General features: G+C 40.1%; 2 protein-coding genes across 5 annotated transcripts in view; both read right to left on the bottom strand.

The window, feature by feature from the left end:
- Window positions 1-230: 230 nt before the first annotated feature.
- Window positions 231-11,078, bottom strand: CACYBP (calcyclin binding protein). 2 transcript variants are annotated; one of them, XM_032646833.1, is made up of 6 exons: window positions 10,821-11,078; window positions 6,728-6,947; window positions 4,800-4,896; window positions 4,474-4,573; window positions 2,808-2,905; window positions 231-1,086 (listed from the first exon to the last, which is right to left on the bottom strand). In XM_032646833.1, exons 1-6 carry the CDS (start codon window positions 10,839-10,841, stop codon window positions 930-932), a joined length of 693 nt encoding a protein of 230 aa, XP_032502724.1. In that variant the 5' UTR covers window positions 10,842-11,078; the 3' UTR covers window positions 231-929. The 2 variants fall into 2 exon arrangements, with proteins under 2 accessions (XP_032502724.1, XP_032502732.1); XM_032646841.1 differs by lacking the exon at window positions 10,821-11,078 and adding an exon at window positions 7,391-7,487.
- Window positions 11,079-17,226: 6,148 nt separating this feature from the next.
- The window catches only part of RABGAP1L (RAB GTPase activating protein 1 like), a 705,589-nt gene continuing 704,748 nt past the window's right edge, over window positions 17,227-18,067 (bottom strand). For 2 of the 3 annotated variants that reach the window (XR_004351208.1, XR_004351209.1), the window contains one exon: window positions 17,227-17,985. The gene's annotated coding sequence lies outside the window, so the exon portion shown is untranslated. The remainder of the gene's footprint in view (window positions 17,986-18,067) is intronic. The other variant, XR_004351206.1, reaches the window with a different exon arrangement.

Raw genomic sequence — 18,067 nt, 5'->3', positions numbered from 1 at the left:
TACCCTAGTACTTTTACCAAATTCTCTTATTAACTGTAGTAGTTTTGGATTTCTCCTCTACGCATTTGCTTTCTCTTTTCTAATTGCAGTGGCAAATAGCTCCAATACAACATAGTTACGGAAATCACAGGCATCTTTCTTGCTCTTCTGATTTTAGGGGGAGTAATACCCTCTGAAATAAACAATTCCCCTAAAAGCCTGACTTTTCTGACATACATCTGGACATCTGCTACATGATAGGTTTTTATTCAGCACAATAGATGGATTTCATATTTTACTTTACAGTTATTGTTTTTACAAGCCATCTGATCCATGGCAAACCCACTTACTGGTACTATATAAATATGTGTATTCTCAAGTTTCGATTTAGTTCCAATTTATTCATAAATATATGTAAATCTAGAGAAAAATACTTGTGATTAGATTATTAGGGCATGCTAATTCATGGTATATACATTACTTAAGCTGTGAATAGATCAATCTCTAGAACAACCTTGAAACACAGGTATGAATTTGCATTTTATGCAAAAATTCGTTTTATTTTTATTCTTACATTGGTGGGAGCTGATGTCAGAACTGAAAGGCAAGCAATAACTTGTTTCTACCTCTTAGCTGAACAATAATACACACAATGTGGCATTTTCATTAGGTAAGAAGACTTGTTTCTTTACATTTCACACTAGAAAACATTACCCTTTTCTTGAATAAAATGACCCGGTTACTAAGGAAACCATCTTTGGAGGGAGTGTTTGTTTGTTTAATAAGCATATTTTATTTAAATAAATCCTCCAGCAGGAAATGGAGAATTCATTGCCTTTACTTAGACTGTGTAAGTAGTTATATGTCAAATGTATCTGTGCAGCTCACCAACATGTCCTCGTTGGAAACATCGATATTTCCACATCACAGTTCCCAAAAAGACTAAAGTCTCAGAATTCTGTATCTCCTTTGGCTTGCTTCTCTCTTGATTCCACCCAGGCTTTATTAATGGTTCGCTTCATATCATCATCTCCATCTTCATAAATTTTCTTTAGAACATTCATTAATCCCTCACTAGGATCTGTTTCAGTGTCGTAGGAGGGCTTTCTGTTAAAAAGAAAACACACACAATCAATAATGGAGGAATATATATAATGTACATGAAACATATAATAGTAATAATAATATATAGAATATAGAAATATATATAAATAATCCCATTTACTAACAAATTTTATAGGTATGATTACTAAGTATGAAAAGAGACAAATTAGTATGTAGGAAGTACAAGAGTGGAGGTAAGAGGAAGACAGAGTATCCAAACATACTCTGACAATCAATCAAAACATGTACAGATTCATCTTAAACAATATATAACCACACTTAGTGCATCAAAGAATGGGCATCAAAAATGGTTAAGGGGGACTTCCCTGGTGGCTCAGTGGTTAAGAATCCACCTGCCAATGCAGGGGACATGGGTTTTAGCCCTGGTCCAGGAAGATCCCACATGCAGCTAAGCCTGGGCGCCACAACTACTGAGCCTGTGCTCTAGAGCCCACGAGCCACAACTGCTGAGCCCACGTGGCCCACGAGCCACAACTACTGAGCCCACATGCCACAACTACTGAAGCCCATGCATCCTAGAGCCCATGCTCCACAACAAGAGAAGCCACTGCAGTGAGAAGCCCACACACTGCAACATAGAGCAGCCCCCACTCGCCGCACTAGAGAAAGCCCGGGTGCAGCAACAAAGACCCAACACAGCCAAAAATTAATTAATTTTTACAACAATGGTAAGGGGTTATCTTGGGTTAATTTTTAGCAGGAAAAGTAAAGAAATAAGCTTTTACTTTTCTAAACTTTTAATTTTCTTAAAAGCATGTTTCCTCATATAATATGAAAAACAATTTCATTGATAAAAAACAAACATGTTATATATGGACACATACTAAAGCTCATATTTTTTAATTAGAAAAGCCTTCTCTTAAGCCTGAGATACCTGAGTTTTGGGCCTGGTGGTATAAAAGCACAGCCCTCAACGTAGTCAACACTTCTATCTAGTTCAATCAGTGTGCAAACTGGGCTCATTAACTTTATACTTAATTTTTCACTTACCTCACTTATTAAGTGCCAGATTCTGTACTGGACCCTGGGGATACAGTAACAGTAAAACAGGTTCCTATACTCAGGTAATCCATTCTAGATTTAAAAGCAATTCCACAGGTAATGCCTAACACCTTAGCTGACCACATCCCAAATGCACACTGGCTATGGGAGGGAGGCGTGAGAGAAATGTGGATGGCTAATTGACTCAACGTAGTACATTGCTACTGCAGGAAAGCAGAGGAATGTTTTACCTAGGATGGAAGTATCTTTGAATAAACATTTTTCAGAATAGCCATTATTAAGGAGGATAAAAATATTCTCTTTTTCACTCTATACCAGTGATAGTGAAATTCTAACTATATATCAGAAACTTCTGTGGAATTAAAAAACCATATATGGGTATCTGGGCTACTATGGAACTACTGAAATGGAATCTCTCGGAATGAGCACAGCACTTATATAGCAGCACCACTGGCCCAGGGTTAAGAACCAGCACAAAAGAACCAACCACAAGTACAAAGACCTCCTTAAAAAGCAACATGCTAGATACATGCCCTCTTCGGGTGCCCTCTGACAAGTGAAAGCAGATATAACTGGGTTAATCAGAGGACATTAGAAGGTAAATGGTCAAATTGCAGACTATACACCTCCATTATTGATGAACATCTACAACCCTAGCAGAGAATACATTATAATTCTTAAATAAATGAATGTAGACTCACTCTTTCTCTTTGCATTCTTTTTCAACCTGAGTCAGGTAGTCCCACCGTGTGTTTTCTGCTTTCTTCCTACATAAGATAAGAACTGTATCTGTCTTGATCTGGAAGAAAAGTGGAAAACAGGTACAACTTAGAACACATGGAGATAGGCATGAATATTTAGAAAATAATTATTTACTCAATTACTCGAGTTACTGTTACGTACAGGACCTGTTTTAGGTGCTAGTAATACTTTTATGAATAGGCTGGAAAATCATACACAAACTGTAATTCCTTCAAATACTAGATGCTATCAAGACAAAGAGGATGTTAATGAGTATTGGGGAAGGAACTTCACTAGGAAAGCCTCTCTGGGGTGAAATGTGAGCTGTGGCCCAAGCTCCAGGAAAGAGGGCCTTCCAGGCAGTTGACACAGGAAGAGATGATTCTGGTGTCTTTGAAAACAAGGAGGAGGAATGGCTGGATTTTGATGATTGAAGGAGAGAATAAAACAGTAAGAGGGGTCAGAGACAGGCAGAAAATCATGTAAGGCAGTATCGGTTAGGGAGTTTGCAAGGTGAGCAGAAACAGCAAGAATATACAGCCCTTTCAACAATGATCCACATAACTCTAGGACTCTTGAGTAATACTTCAACATGTGATTAGTGGACAAAGAAGGGAGCAGGGAGTCAAAAGTTAATCATTAAATTATATTCTAATATTACCGTTAAGCTGCCACATAACTCTATGTAAACACAGACAGCAGAATGGCACATCTGTGTACCAGGGGCATTAAACTTCATTTATTTAAATTAGGTAGTAACAGAAGGATTATATGAATTAGTGAAAAATGAATAATGTTGCTTCAAAGACAGTTTATTTCAATTTTGTAAAAATTAGTATTCCCATTGTACAAATGAGAAAACTGAGGTATAAAGTGATTAAGTGAGCTGCCAAAGGTCACAATTAATATGTGATAAAACTGGCATTAAAACTCAAGTCTCGGGCTTCCCTGGTGGCGCAGTGGTTGAGAATCTGCCTGCCGATGCAGGGGACACGGGTTCGAGCCCTGGTCTGGGAAGATCCCACATCCTGCGGAGCGACTAGCCCCGTGAGCCACAATTACTGAGCCTGCGCATCTGGAGCCTGTGCCCCGCAACAAAAGAGGCCGCGATAGTGAGAGGCCTGCGCACCGCGATGAGGAGTGGCCCCCGCTTGCTGCAACTAGAGAAAGCCCTCGCACAGAAACGAAGAGCCAACACAGCCATGAATGAATAAATAAATAAAAATTAAAAAAAAAAAAAACCTCAAGTCTCATTCTTAACCACTTTCAGTTTATTCAACACCCTCCTGATTCTAATGCAATATTCTTATAATCTATTTTTCTAGAGCAGGAGCTGGCAAACTTTTTCTGTAAAGAGCTAGATAATTAGTATTTTAGGCTTTGTGGGCCACATGGTCTGTTGTAGCTACTTAACTCTGCCACTGAAACACAAAAGTAGCCAGACAACACATACATAAATGAGCACTGATATGTTCAAATAAAACTTTATTTACAAAACAGGCAACAGGATAAATTAATTCTAGTTCATCTTAATTCTAAACTGGCCAGGTAATTTCATGAGGTTTCACAATATTATGAAAAAAATATGACAATTATGACAATATTACAACAAAAAAGTAAACCTACCTTTTTTGAACTGCCTTCCACAGAGATGGGTTTCAAGAGATTGTTCACAATCATGGAGTAACTCTTCCCATTTAGATTCTTTACCAAAAGATCAAATGACCTACAACACAATAGTGAACACTTTATCTTTCTGGTTCTGTGAAAGGTGCTCTTCAGTCGTTGTGGAAATAAAGCCAGTTTTACTTTAGGATGTGCACCTGGCCATCCCAGATGATAAGACTCAACCTTTAAAGCAGATGTAAAGGATAATTTTAAATTTAAGCAGAATTTTAGAAACTGAAAAGAACCCATAATAAGGCACTGTCTTCCCCATTATGAGAACTCACCTCTCTGTGAAATGCACCTGCACATTCTCAGCGGGGACTTGATGAACTCCAGTTAAGGTAATGTAGATTTTCACAAACTTATCTGACTGATCCCATCCTGGTTAACAACAACAGAAATTGGACCATGAATAAAGTCTGATCTATCTCTGGAATAGCAAATGCACACAGCTCATAATAAAACTCACTAAGATAAAAATCTAGTAATAGAAACATGAAAGAAATAAAGATATAAGAAACTTTTTAGATGGAAAAACTGAGCTTCAAAGCAGTTAAGTAATCTACCCAAAGTCAGGCATCTAGCTAGTGAAACAACCTGGATTCAAATCCAGGTTTACTGAACACAAAGCCCATGTTCTTTTTATTCCTTAGAGTAAGCAATATGATCGTTAAATACTTCCTTAATTGTAGCTCATTTCCCCTTTTCATGGATATAGTTTTGTCCTATTCCTAAATATTGATAATCTCCACCAAGCTGGATGGCTAAACATCAGCTTTGTCTAATCAGTATTAGCTAATTCCATAATCATTTCTACTTCTCTAAGCAGTTCAACAAATGCAAACCTAGCTTCCTCAATTCCTTTCCCTGATAAAGCAGAATATAAATTTAGAGTCAAATTCATCCAAATCTGCCAATTTAATTAACCTACCAATATCTAGAAGTTATTTCATTTTTTTATTATCAAGCTGGTCTCTAACCTACATGAATTCTGCTAACAGAAAATACACAAATGTCACATAAAAAGCACATCATATAATAAAATATATATTTATCTATTTATTGTACTATATGACTTTTTCTTAGTCCTATAGAAATCTAGTGTTTAAAAAAAAAAGATGTTCTAGAGGGTTCTGTACTTCATTTAGTTACTTCCCATCCGTTCAACCCATCCTCCACATTGATAACTATTTCTCCCTAAACACAAATCTAGGTTCCTAGTTACTATGCCAGAATCCTACCACCTTCAGACCAGTTTCCTATCGTCAACGAAGTACACAGCGTATCTCCTATAGTACTGCAGTACATCACTTAAACACAACACACACACTGCTTTTTGCTATGACGATACCCAAAACGCATGATGCGTTTCATGTCTCATGTCCTTTGCTCATGCAATTCCCTTCTTTTCTTCATACTTGAACTCAGCTTTTAAACTCACATGTCTCTTCTAATTCTCCCTGACTGTTCCTCCCCTCCAGCAGAATTACTTTATCAGCTATATTCTCATAATACTTTATAAATCTCTATTCAGTTAATGAAATATTAAGTACTTACTGTGTGCTAGATATTGTGAGCACAAAGGAAAATAAGACTGTCCCTGCCTTCGTGAGAGCTCATTACTCAGACTTCAAGTTGCATTGCTTCCAAAATTAAAAAAGTCTATAATCAATTTAGGGAAAATGGTATTATGACATTGTTATGGCATTAATTGTACGTCTATGTCCCAACCACACCGTGAGCAGGGATTGGGTCTTGCTCACTGTTCTGTATCCACAAGTCCAAGCACAATAAAGGCACATACTAGGTGCTCAAAAATGTTGTTTGAATATAACTGGATTCTCTTCCTCAGTTAATATCGGTGATTGTTTGGCAAACAGAAATGCAAAACAGGAAGAAAAACAAAACAAAAAGCTGTGTCCATATATACTGAATATATTTCAGAATAGGTTCCTTCTTGCTGCTACTCACCATTGTACTAATCATCTTGCTCTCTTATTAATTAATTAGCTTTTAGAATGCAGCATTTTCTTTTTAATATCTTAAAAAGCATCTTATTAAATAAGAACTAATGGGTCTTCTCTTTAAAATCACCAAAAACAAACACTCAAGACTATTAAAAAATTGATTTTGTTAGTGGGCCACTACTAAGGAATACATGGCTCAGAGGCAGAAATAACTGTATAGAGCAGTATGTAGGGGTGAGTCATACCATAATTACTGATTTTCACTGTATATCCTGTTGTAATAGGAGCAACCACAGCGGCTGGCTTTTCGTTTTCCAGGAGTTCTGCTTTCCTCTGTGATTTCTGCTGCATCTTATTCTTGATTTCTGTCTCAATCCTGGATTTTTCAGCTGTCAGGGCATCACGTACTCTTTTTCTAGTGGCTTTTTCCAGCAGCACCTTCACCTCTTCTAGATCTTTCTGTAGCTGTATTAAAATAAAAGATAAGTTAGCTATGATAAATAAGACAATAGTTTGATATTGTGCATATCGATCATTTCAATTTACTGAATAAGAGCTAAGAATAGGAGGTTCATTTAAATTTCCTAGGGTTGGGTAGCAAAAAGGATTCTTTCCTCTAGCCTACTGAATTGTAAATAACTCAAGATTCCTTTCTTTTAAAAAGGAAAACTTAATCTTGAAGTAACAATAGGTAATCAAGCCAAATTTTTCCAGTTTGGTAGACTGTTATCTACCTTTGTTTTAAAACATTTAATTTACAAAATACGAGTGTGATTTATAAACATTTTCTGATTATAACATGAAGAAATCCAACAAAAGGGAATCGTGAATTTCCTTGTAACATCCAGTCCTAGTCAAGAGATATGAGGAATTTTTTAAATATTGAAGTAAAAGAGATGAGTGATTACATGGTAAGTGTGGTGAAATGCTACAGCAACTTGACTGAAGTAATACTCTACTTTCCGTCAGTGATGCGTCCTCACTGATCTTCCTACCCCTAGTAATACACATAAGAAAGTTAAAATTTTTAAGACAAAAGATAAAAAAATAAAGACATATTTCTTCTTCTAAGAAGTCAGACAACTTCTTAATTCTAAAGCTCCTGATTAATTTTACTGTCAAAAGTCTGGGACTTGGCTGCACAGTAGAGGATGAAAACCTGGACAAACAATCCAACATGCAATGCACTCCTGGATCACTGAAAAAGCCACCTGTTTTTTTCTTCTCACGCCAATACACTGCCTACCCAAGTCTATTTCTATTACTTTCTAGAGACAGACTCAACATTGTGTTAATTTAAGAGTTAAAGACACTGTTAGAAAATTAATGGGCTTAAAAACTTTTTCCCAGTTACCCTCTGACTTACTGCAAATGCATGAGATCTTTATAAACAAGGGATTCATTTCTCTTAAAATGACTTTACATTCTGGCTTGATACTAGCTAGCAATCTGACAGGAAGGCTTTGACATTATAGCCTGAGATCATGTAAGGCTCAATATAAAAATCTTTAAATGCTTGGTAACTTAGTATAATATCCAAAGTACAGCTCGAAAGTCTTTAGATTTCTTGAGTCTTAGAAAATGCAAACCAGAAAAACAAATGCTTTTCTTTTATCCCAAGTCTTTTATCTCATTTAACTCAGATGCCCTTGTTTCACCTATCTGTAACTGCTAACTTGGTATAAAAAGTCCAACTGTGCCCAGTCTCCTGCCCAAATTCTATCCCCACCTCCCAAAACTCATATTACTAAGAAAAAAAATTGCAAACTCATCTTTAAAGCATAGAACCAAGATGCTTTTAGTGCAAAGCAATCTTTTTTGTTGTAATAGCTTTCAAAATTCACATTCATTCTAATAACAAGATGAAAAAAAATTAAAATGTTAAATGAGTATATTGTTTCCAGAGTAAGGATTTAGTTAAAAAAAAAAAAAAGTAAACGTATAGAGTCTAAACAAAAGGTTTTACTTCTTGACTGGAATAGGAATCCTTTTTCTAGGAGACTCAGAAGAGAACTCTGAGAATTAAGCAAGAGATCCCCAGGCCCTCTTTACAGCCAGTGTGGCTCTACAGTACTACAAAAATAAGATATCCACTGTAAGTCTGAAGCAATTTACAGCAGGCCTGTTTAAGGTAATTCCTCAGTTCTTCTCTGTTATTTGCAGATCTGAAACCAGTAAAATTGATCCCTTTGGTGCTTTTCCTGTACACATATTTAAGATGCCTTAGATACAGCATTTCTTACCTAATTTATCTAGGCATTCACTTGTTTTCCTTATGCAAAATCACACCTCCCTTTTATCCCTATCCATAAACACATTAAAGCTTTCTCTTCTAATCTATTTCCAAATTCTTCACTAGGAAGCAATAAAACCAAAGTGCCTCAAAATAGGCAAAGACCTTGTACAGACATTTCTCCAAAGACAGACAAATGGCCCTCAAGCGCATGAAAAGATGCTCAACGTCATCAGGCATTAAGGAAATGCACATTAAATCCACAATGATACACCACTTCACATCCACTAGGATGACGAACAACAACAAACTCCAGCAAATAACAAGTGTTGACGAGGATGTGCAGAAATCGGAAGCTTCATACACTGCTTGTGGGAATGTAAAGATGCACTTTGGAAAGGAGTTTAGCAGTTTCTCGAAGTTAGTTACCATATGACCCTGCAATTCCACTCCTAGATATATACGCAGAGATTTGAAAACGTATATCCACATAAAAAGCTGTACACAAGTATTCATAGCAACACTGTTCATAATAGCCAAAAAGTGGAAATCATCCAAATGTCTATCAATTTATGAATAAACAAAATGTGGTATATCCATAAAAAAGATTCTGCCATAAAAAGAAATACATGTTTCACCATGGATAAACTTGAAAACATTATGCTAAGTAAAAGAAGCCAAAAAGTAAAAGGCCACACATTGTAAATCTCCATTTGTATGAAATGCTCAGAATAGGCAAATCCATAGAGACATAAAGTAGAATGGTGGCTGCTGAGTGGGAAGGAGTAATGGGAAGTGACTGCTTAATGGCCACTTAATGGGTATATTTTGGGGTTGATGAAAATACTCTCAAATTATATAGTGGTGATCATTGCAAAAACATGTGAATACACTAAAAAGCATTGCACCGTACACTTTAAAATGGTTAAAAACTGAATTTCATCTCAAACAAAAAAAAAGTGTCCCTAAATGTATACACCGCAATTAGAAAGCCCCTTACTTTAAAGAGGATTAATACTGAACACGCCAAATGTAGGACTGTAAAGTCACTTCAGAGATTCTTTCCTCAGAGCACATGGTACCACAAGGCCAATCTTTAACACCTAACAAACCTGTGGCAAGTTATCCAGAATAACACACATAGTTTTTCTTCATTTAAAGCAAATTCTCAGACTTAAAAAGTCAAATGTGAGATTTCCCACTCTTGTTCATATTAAGCAAAAAGATTTCCAGAGAACAAATCTAGTCAATGGATACCCAACACTTTACTGTGAATAACAGTACTGTCATCTTAAGTCAAAAATAGAGCAATCCAAGTTTATTATTCCCATGCTGTAACTGTGCAAACTAAGTCTCCAAAAAAGTTAAGCTGTCTCTGTTTAAAGAGCTTAAAAGAGAAAAAGCTATTTCCCACCACTAGTTACAACTAACTTTACAATTTATTTTTAAAAACGCCTATAGCAGACTGTTTTGTCAAGCACTGTTTTGAACATTTAGAACTATTACTTGGTCTTTACAACCCTATGAAAAGGATACTGTGACCCAGAGAAGCACCATAACTTGCGCAAAGTCTGTGTAGAGAAAAGATGACTAAGAGAATTTAAGTGCCGGGACCGAAGACTTCTCACCTTCCAACTGCCCTCTACCATGGAACGACACTCAGTTTTTGTAATCAGCTTTAATTTAACGACGCTTCACGTCCTCAGGCCAGTGTAACGCGGGCGGAAAGGGCCTGAGGATAACGTGAAGGTGACCAGCCCTCAGGCCCACCATCGGACCTACCTGCCGCCGGGAACCACGACACACACCCCCGCTCACCTACACCGCCGACCAAGGCTGAGCCGGGGGCATCGATCGTCAACTTTTCGGGGAAAGCGAAGGCCCCGAGGCCCGCAGTGGCCGGGTCGGCAACGGGGCGCCTGCAGCTGGGCGGGTGGGAGGCCAAGGGGAAGCGCGGGAACCCGAGTACGCAGGAAGGCGGTCCGACAGGCAGGTGTCGCGTGCGGCCGCTAGGCAGCTCCGCACGGGAAACGGCGGTGGGGCGGGAGACGGAGCGGAAAGCTCCAGGAAGGGCGAGCGAGGAAGATGAAGGCCGGACCCCTTACCTCCTCCACAGTTGAAGCCATGCTCGGGCTGCGTGAGGGAAGGCTCCAGCTGCAGCGGCGCAGGGGCGAGAACAGGAAACGCCGCACTGACCGCGCTCACCCCCGAGCGCAGACAGCACCGGCACCTTTCACAGTGGCCGCGGCCTGAGGGCACACCCGACCCTGCGAGAGATCTCGGCCCACCTCCCGCACGCGGCGCCTCTAGAACCTTCGCGAGTCCTTCGAGGCCGCCCCCCGGGCCCAAGCACCGCCTGCAGAGCTCGGCCCCGCCCCGCCCCGCCCACCTCGCCTCTTAGCAAAGCTCAACTCTCGCGATTAAACCGGAAGTTCGAGAAGAGAAACGCCTCTACCTCCACGCCGGGGCAACTGTACGTAATATACTTTGACCCCGTAGGTCCCGGCTGCGCAGTCGCAGCTCAGAACCGCTGCTTTCCCGTACCATAACCCAACCCCGGAAATCACGCACTGATCTTCGGGGTTCCAAGCCGGAAGTTGACTAGAGAGTCGGCTGTTTCCGTGCTCTCTAGGACCCAGTGCCATCGAGGCGGCCATCTTGTGTAAGGTTAACCTGTGAAGTGCGAGAAAAGGACAAAAAGGGGGAGAAAAGGAAGCGTGTTTATGCTAAGACGGGACAGAATGAGAACGTTAAGTGTGCTGGGTCTTGAACGGAACAGTTTTATTTTCAGTGACTGCTGGCGCTCTGGAGACGTCATGATTTCGCCTGTACGACGTGGTGACGTCATCATGGATTGCGGGAGGAGGTGGGGTTGCGTTGGCTATGTGACGGGACCCAGTAGCCCCGCGGGGAAGTAAGCGTGCTAATATAGCGGGTACCTCCATGTGTCACCGCATTTCGGGTCCCGGTTTCCCCTCCTAGACTGTTGAAGGCCTTCCCTAGCACCTTCACCGACCATTCTGCGAGTCTCTAGTTGTCACCCAGGTTTGGATTCGGTTTAAGTGAGTCTATTCGCCAAAGAAAATGTGGGCTGAGCTTTCCTGGGGCTGCCTTCTGCTCCTGTTCTGGCTCCCGCAATCCCGCTATGTAAGGCCCTTGAGACCCTCCGTTTTCAGACTGTTTTAGCCTCTGGCAGACTGAAAATGTCTGCAGCCCCGTTGAGAGCATAAACAGTAACCCTGGAGAAGTCAAATAGCCCACACTCAGCTTAATATATCGCCTGAGGTAGCGATTAGAATCAGCACGTCAGAGGAGGAAAAAAGGACTAGAAAAAGGCAGGCTGACCATTATGGTAGTAAAGAATCTGAAGTACCGCACAAAAACAAATTACAGCTACGTACAACGTGCATGAATCTCAAACGTGACGTTAAGGGGAAAGAAGCCAGACAGAGAAGTTCTTCTCTAAAACTGCGAGACATTCAAAATCGGGCTAGTCTTTCCTTAAGTGGGGAGGACAATGACAGAAAGGAGCCACAAGGGGACTTTTGAGGTTCAAGTAACGTTTTCTTTCTTTGGATGCTGGTTACAGATGTGTTCACTTTGTAGAAATTTCATTGAGCTGTAATTTGTGTAGTTTCTTTTGTATGTTATAGTTAACTAAAAGTTAACTAAAAGTAGGCCCAGGAGGGAATTTTCCAGAGATGATAGAAGTGTTACATTGATACATGCAATTGTCAGAATTCACAGAACGGGTACTTTCTGGTGGTCCAGTGATAAAGAATCTGCCTTCCAATGCAGGGGATGCAGGTTTGATCCCTGGTTGGGGAACTAAGATTCCACATGCTGTGGGGCAACTGAGCCTGCGGGCCTCAGCTAGAGCCCCGTGCTGCAAACTACAGAGGCCACACCACAACCAGAGAGAGAAAGTCCATCGGCATGCCACAGCTAGAGAGAAACCCTCACACCACAACGAAGAGCCTGCGCTGCAATGAAATATCCCACATGCCACAACTAAGACCAGAAAAAGAAAATAAAAAAGATTTAAAAAAGAGGCCAAGAAAATATTTTTTTAATGTATGCTGTCTGTAAATTAAAAAAAAAGAATTCATAGAATGAACTCCTAAGATCTGTGCATTTTGTTTAGTTATACCTCAAGTTTTTTAAAAAGTGTCTAGGGAGTTCCCTGGTGGTCCAGTAGTTAGGACTCCCTGCGCTTTCACTGCCAAGGCCAGGGTTCAATCGCTGGTCAGGGAACTAAGATCCCACAAGCAGCACAGCACAGCCAAAATAATAATAATAAAATACTCCACTTAAAAAAAGAGTGCCTTAACTGGAAGCCTGGAATTATTTAGGCACTTAATTAAATAGGAACAGATATCCTAGTCCACTGCGTGAGAACTTGACCTAATGCAGTGATTTTTAAATTTGCTTGATTATGCACCTTGGGCAACTTATCCGCCAGATATCCTAAAGCCACAGGTTTTAAGTACCACCTGTTACCAGTGACTCCCAAATCTGTACCTTCAGTTCCACCATATCTCTGAGCTCCAGACTCTGCCTTTGCTTCGATGTCTGATAAGACATCAAATTCAGCTTGTCTGAAAAACAAAAACCAAAAAAACCTCCTGATTTCTCATCCTCGCACACCAAATCAGTTCCTCCAGTTATTCTCCCGCTCTGTGAATGGTCACCTCATTCTCTTAATTGCTCAGGCCAAGCATACCTGAGCTCTCAAGTCATACCTGAGCCTTCAATTTCAGGTCCTACATCCCATTCTCTGGCAAGTCTTGCTGGTTTTATCTTCAAATATATAATGAGAATAAAATGACTTCTCTCACCTAATCTGTGACAAAGGAGGCAAGAATATACAATGGAGAAAAGACAGCCTCTTCAATAAGTGGTGCTGGGAAAACTGGACAGCTACATGTAAAAGAATGAAATTAGAACACTCGCTAACACCATACACAAAAACTCCAAATGTATTAGAGACCTAAATGTAAGGCCAGACACTATAAAACTCTTAGAGGAAAACATAGGCAGAACACTCTGACATAAATCGCAGCAAGATCTTTTTTGATCCACCTCAGAGAGTAATGGAAATAAAAACAAAAGTAAACAAATGGGACCCAATTAAACTTAAAAGCTTTTGCACAGCAAAGGAAACCATAAACAAGACAAAAAGACAATCCTCAGAATGGGAGAAAACATTTGCAAACAAAGCAACTGACAAAGGATTAATCTCCAAAATATACAAACAGTTCATGCAGCTCAATATCAAAAAACAAACAACCCAATCAAAAACTGGGTGGAAGACCTAAGTAGATATTTCTCCAAAGAAGACATACACACTGCCAAAAAACACAGATGCTCAACATCACTAATTATTAGAGAAATGCAAATCAATACTACAATGAGGTATCACCTCACACCGGTCAGAATGGCCATCATCAAAAAATCTACAAATGGGACTTCCCTGGTGGTACAGTGGTTAAGAATCTGCCTGCCAATGCAGGGGACATAGGTTCGAGCCCTAGTCCGGGAAGATCCCACATGCCACGGAGCAACTAAGCCCGTGTGCCACAACTACTGAGCCTGCGCTCTAGAGCCCGCAAGCCACAACTACTGAAGCCCACGAGCCTAGAGCCTGTGCTCCGCAACAAGAGAAGCCACTGCAATGAGAAGCCTGTGCACTGCAGTGAAGAGTAGCCCCTGCTCACCACAACTAGAGAAAGCCCATGCGCAGCAATGAAGACCCAAAGCAGCCAAAAATAAATAAACAAAATAAATTGTTTAAAAAAGATGTTTTTAAAAAAACCTACAAACAATAAATGCTGGAGAGGGTGTGGAGAAAAGGGAACCCTCTTGTACTGTTGGTGGGAATGTAAACTGATACAACCACTACGGAGAACAATATGGAGGTTCCTTAAAAAACTAAAAATAGCAACTACCATATGACCCAGCAATCCCACTACTGGGCATATACCCTGAGAAAACCATTAATTCAAAAAGACACATGCACCCCAATGTTCACTGCAGCACTATTTACAATAGCCAGGACATGGAAGCAACCTAAATCCCCATCAACAGAGGAATGGATAAAGATGTGGTACATATATACAATGGAATATTACTCAGCCATTGAAAGGAATGAAATTGGGGAATTTGTAGCGATGTGGATGGACTTAGAGACTGTCATACAGAGTGAAGTAAGTCAGAAAAACAAGTATCATATACTAATTTACATATGTGGAAAAATGGTATAGATGATCTTATTTGCAAAGCAGAAATAGAGACACATGTAGAGAACAAACGTATGCATACCAATGGAGAAGGGGGGGTGGGATGAATTGGGAGATGGGGATTGACATATATACACTATTGATACTATGTATAAAGTAGATAACTAATGAGAACCTACTGTAGAGCACAGGGAACTCTACTAAGTGCTTTGCGGTGACCTAAATGGGAAGGAAATCCAAAAAAGAAGGCATATATGTATACATATAGTTGATTCACTTTGCTGTACAGTAGAAACTAACACAACATAGTAAAGCAACTATACTCCAGTTAAAAAACTATAAATAGTAAAGCAACTATACTCCAGTTAAACTACATAGTAAAGCAACTATACTCCAGTTAAAAAATTAAAAAAAGATAAACTTCTCCCTTTCTACATCATACTACTAAGAAAGGTGGTTGCTACTCTGGACAAATTCTTTTTTAACTTCTAGTGAGTATAAAAGTGAAATTAAGTTTAAAAACACTGAAAACATTTAAAAGATATCAGACTCAAAATTTTAATTACCTCATTAAATGATTAAATTAAAAAATAAATAAATAAATAAAACCACTTCTCACAATCTCCACTGCTACCACCTGAGACCAAGACATCATTATTTTGTCTAGATTTTTAGCCTCTTAGCTGGTTTCTCTGCTTCCCCACTGTGTCTTTACGGTTAGTTTTCCACAGGGTAGCCACAGTAATCTTTTCAAATGATTATATTCCTTTGCTTAAAAACCTCCAATAACTTCCTGTTAGGCTTAGAATAAAGCCCAAACTCCTTACATAACCTGGAATGTTTTGCATGATCTTATATCTCACCTTTATGAGTTAGTGCCTTTATCTCACGGAACTCATCTCTCACCAGTTTCCCCTCCCCCTGGTTTAAACAGTGGCATTTTTGTTACTCCTTGAATCCACTGAGTTTGTTCTCACCTCCAGGCGTGTACTCTGTGCTTCCTGTCTGGAATGGTTTTCCTCCAGATCGTCACAAACCTTTTTCTATCTTCATTTTGTGCCAGCATTTAAAACACCTCATAATTCCCATTCTTAAGGGTCAACAAACTCTATGCTGCTTCTCGCCAGCTGTATCCTATAATTGTCCTTACATCTATCATGTAGAAGCCAACTGACTCCTTGCCCTGCTACCATTAGGAGTAATTGGGTACATCAGATCCCAAAGTCAAGAAAAAAAATTAAGAACTTTGCATCCTGAGATAAATCAAAAACAAAACATCATCAACGAGACACACACACATCAGGGTCATTGTGTCTAGTTCTAGTCCCCCAAATAAATGAAATTCTGAACCTGAGCCTTTCCTGTAAAATTGGACTCCCTAAAATCAAACAAACACTTTTTCTCTGGCTTTTGCAATGCTGATGTCTAAAACTATGGATAGTAGTGTGAGAATTGCTGTTTTCCCACCATGAACAAACTAATTATAGACTCTATACTTGGAAATTGTGTAGTTTTTTTCCTATAAATAGTTGTAATTTCTGTTTGGCGAGCTTGTTCTTCTAAAGCCTGAACTTCCTTGCAAACTTTCTTTGCAAGTAAACTTTCAAAAGATTTTGCTCTGAGTGTCCCTTTGACAGTACTGAAAAGTTTTGTTAAAGTATAATTTCAAAAAGGTGAAATCAAGATTCTCATGCAATTATAAAACAAATATTAACAAATAGTTTATGCAATTCATTGCATAAACCATGAGGGTAGCAACAAGTTCTTAAAACTATCAAAGAGTACATTTGCACAGGTGGGTACTTTAGGCAATTTAACAATGGAATATTAGTGTAAAGTTGCAAAGTTAGACACAAACTAGTTAATGTCCTACAGGGTAGTAAACGATACATAACCTTTCGAGTCATCTATTCCACTGGAAAGAAAATAGGGATTTGCATCCCTACTGGACAAAAATCTACAGGTTAACAGGTAACTTCACTAAGTGTAGGGTCTTTAATCAATAACGAACAGTGAGTTCCACTTACTATTCATGTCAAGACCACTCATGACCTCCTCACTGCCAAGTTCAGTAGATATTTTCTGAATAATTTGACTGTTTTACTTTGCGGTACGCGGGCCTCTCACTGTTGCGGCCTCTCCCGTTGCGGAGCACAGGCTCCGGACGCGCAGGCTCAGCGGCCATGGCTCACGGGCCTAGCCGCTCTGCGGCATGTGGGATCTTCCCGGACCGGGGCACGAACCCGTGTCCCCTGCATCGGCAGGCGGACTCTCAACCACTGCGCCACCAGGGAAGCCTCGACTGTTTTACTTTTTATGTAAAACTTCTCATTTTTTAAAATACTGCATAGGCCAAAAAAAAGATGTCTGTGGCTGGGTTTGGGCCGCAAACTAATTTTACAATCTCTGATTACTATTTTTTAATACATGCTGAATTCTAAGAGGAGCTGACTAATCTGGCATTCATTGGGTTCCATGGACACCCAAAACAAAACGCAAATTAGAACAAAATGCAAATCAGGATTCTCTGCACCCTGCCTCCACTTCAAGAGAGCCTCTGGAGTTCTGTTTGAATTATATGATGTCACCCACTGTGCTGTACTCTGAAAGATGAGGAGCAGCCACCCAATCCAGGATCAGCCAATCGGATTTTTTGTTTTGTTTTGTTTTGTTTTGTTTTGCGGTACACGGGCCTCTCACTGTTGGGGCCTCTCCCGTTGCGGAGCACAGGCTCTGGACGCGCAGGCTCAGCGGCCATGGCTCTCGGGCCCAGCCGCTCCGTGCCATGTGGGATCTTCCCAGACCGGGGCACGAACCCGTGTCCCCTGCGTCGGCAGGAGGACTCTCAACCACTGCGCCACCAGGGAAGCCCGCCAATCAGATTTTTGCAAGATTTTGAAACTGGGACACTGAGATGCCAGCCCATCTCTGCTGGTCACTTGAAGAGAGGACATGTAAACTTGGAAGCTGTGCACTTAGAAGCAGGGGATGCCTCTTTTCAGAGAGAGAAGCAGCAGCAGATAAGCATCACCTGGCAAGAGAAGCAGAAGAGCGATTATAAGAACAATTGCTTAGGTTCCTGATGGCATTCCAGCCCCTTGTCCCCATGCCTC

This window comes from Phocoena sinus, chromosome 1 (genome assembly GCF_008692025.1).
Source record: "Phocoena sinus isolate mPhoSin1 chromosome 1, mPhoSin1.pri, whole genome shotgun sequence".
In the NCBI taxonomy this organism is placed as follows: Eukaryota; Metazoa; Chordata; class Mammalia; order Artiodactyla; family Phocoenidae; genus Phocoena; species Phocoena sinus.
Note: the sequence above shows the minus strand (reverse complement) of the source record. Positions and strands in the feature narration are given on the sequence as shown.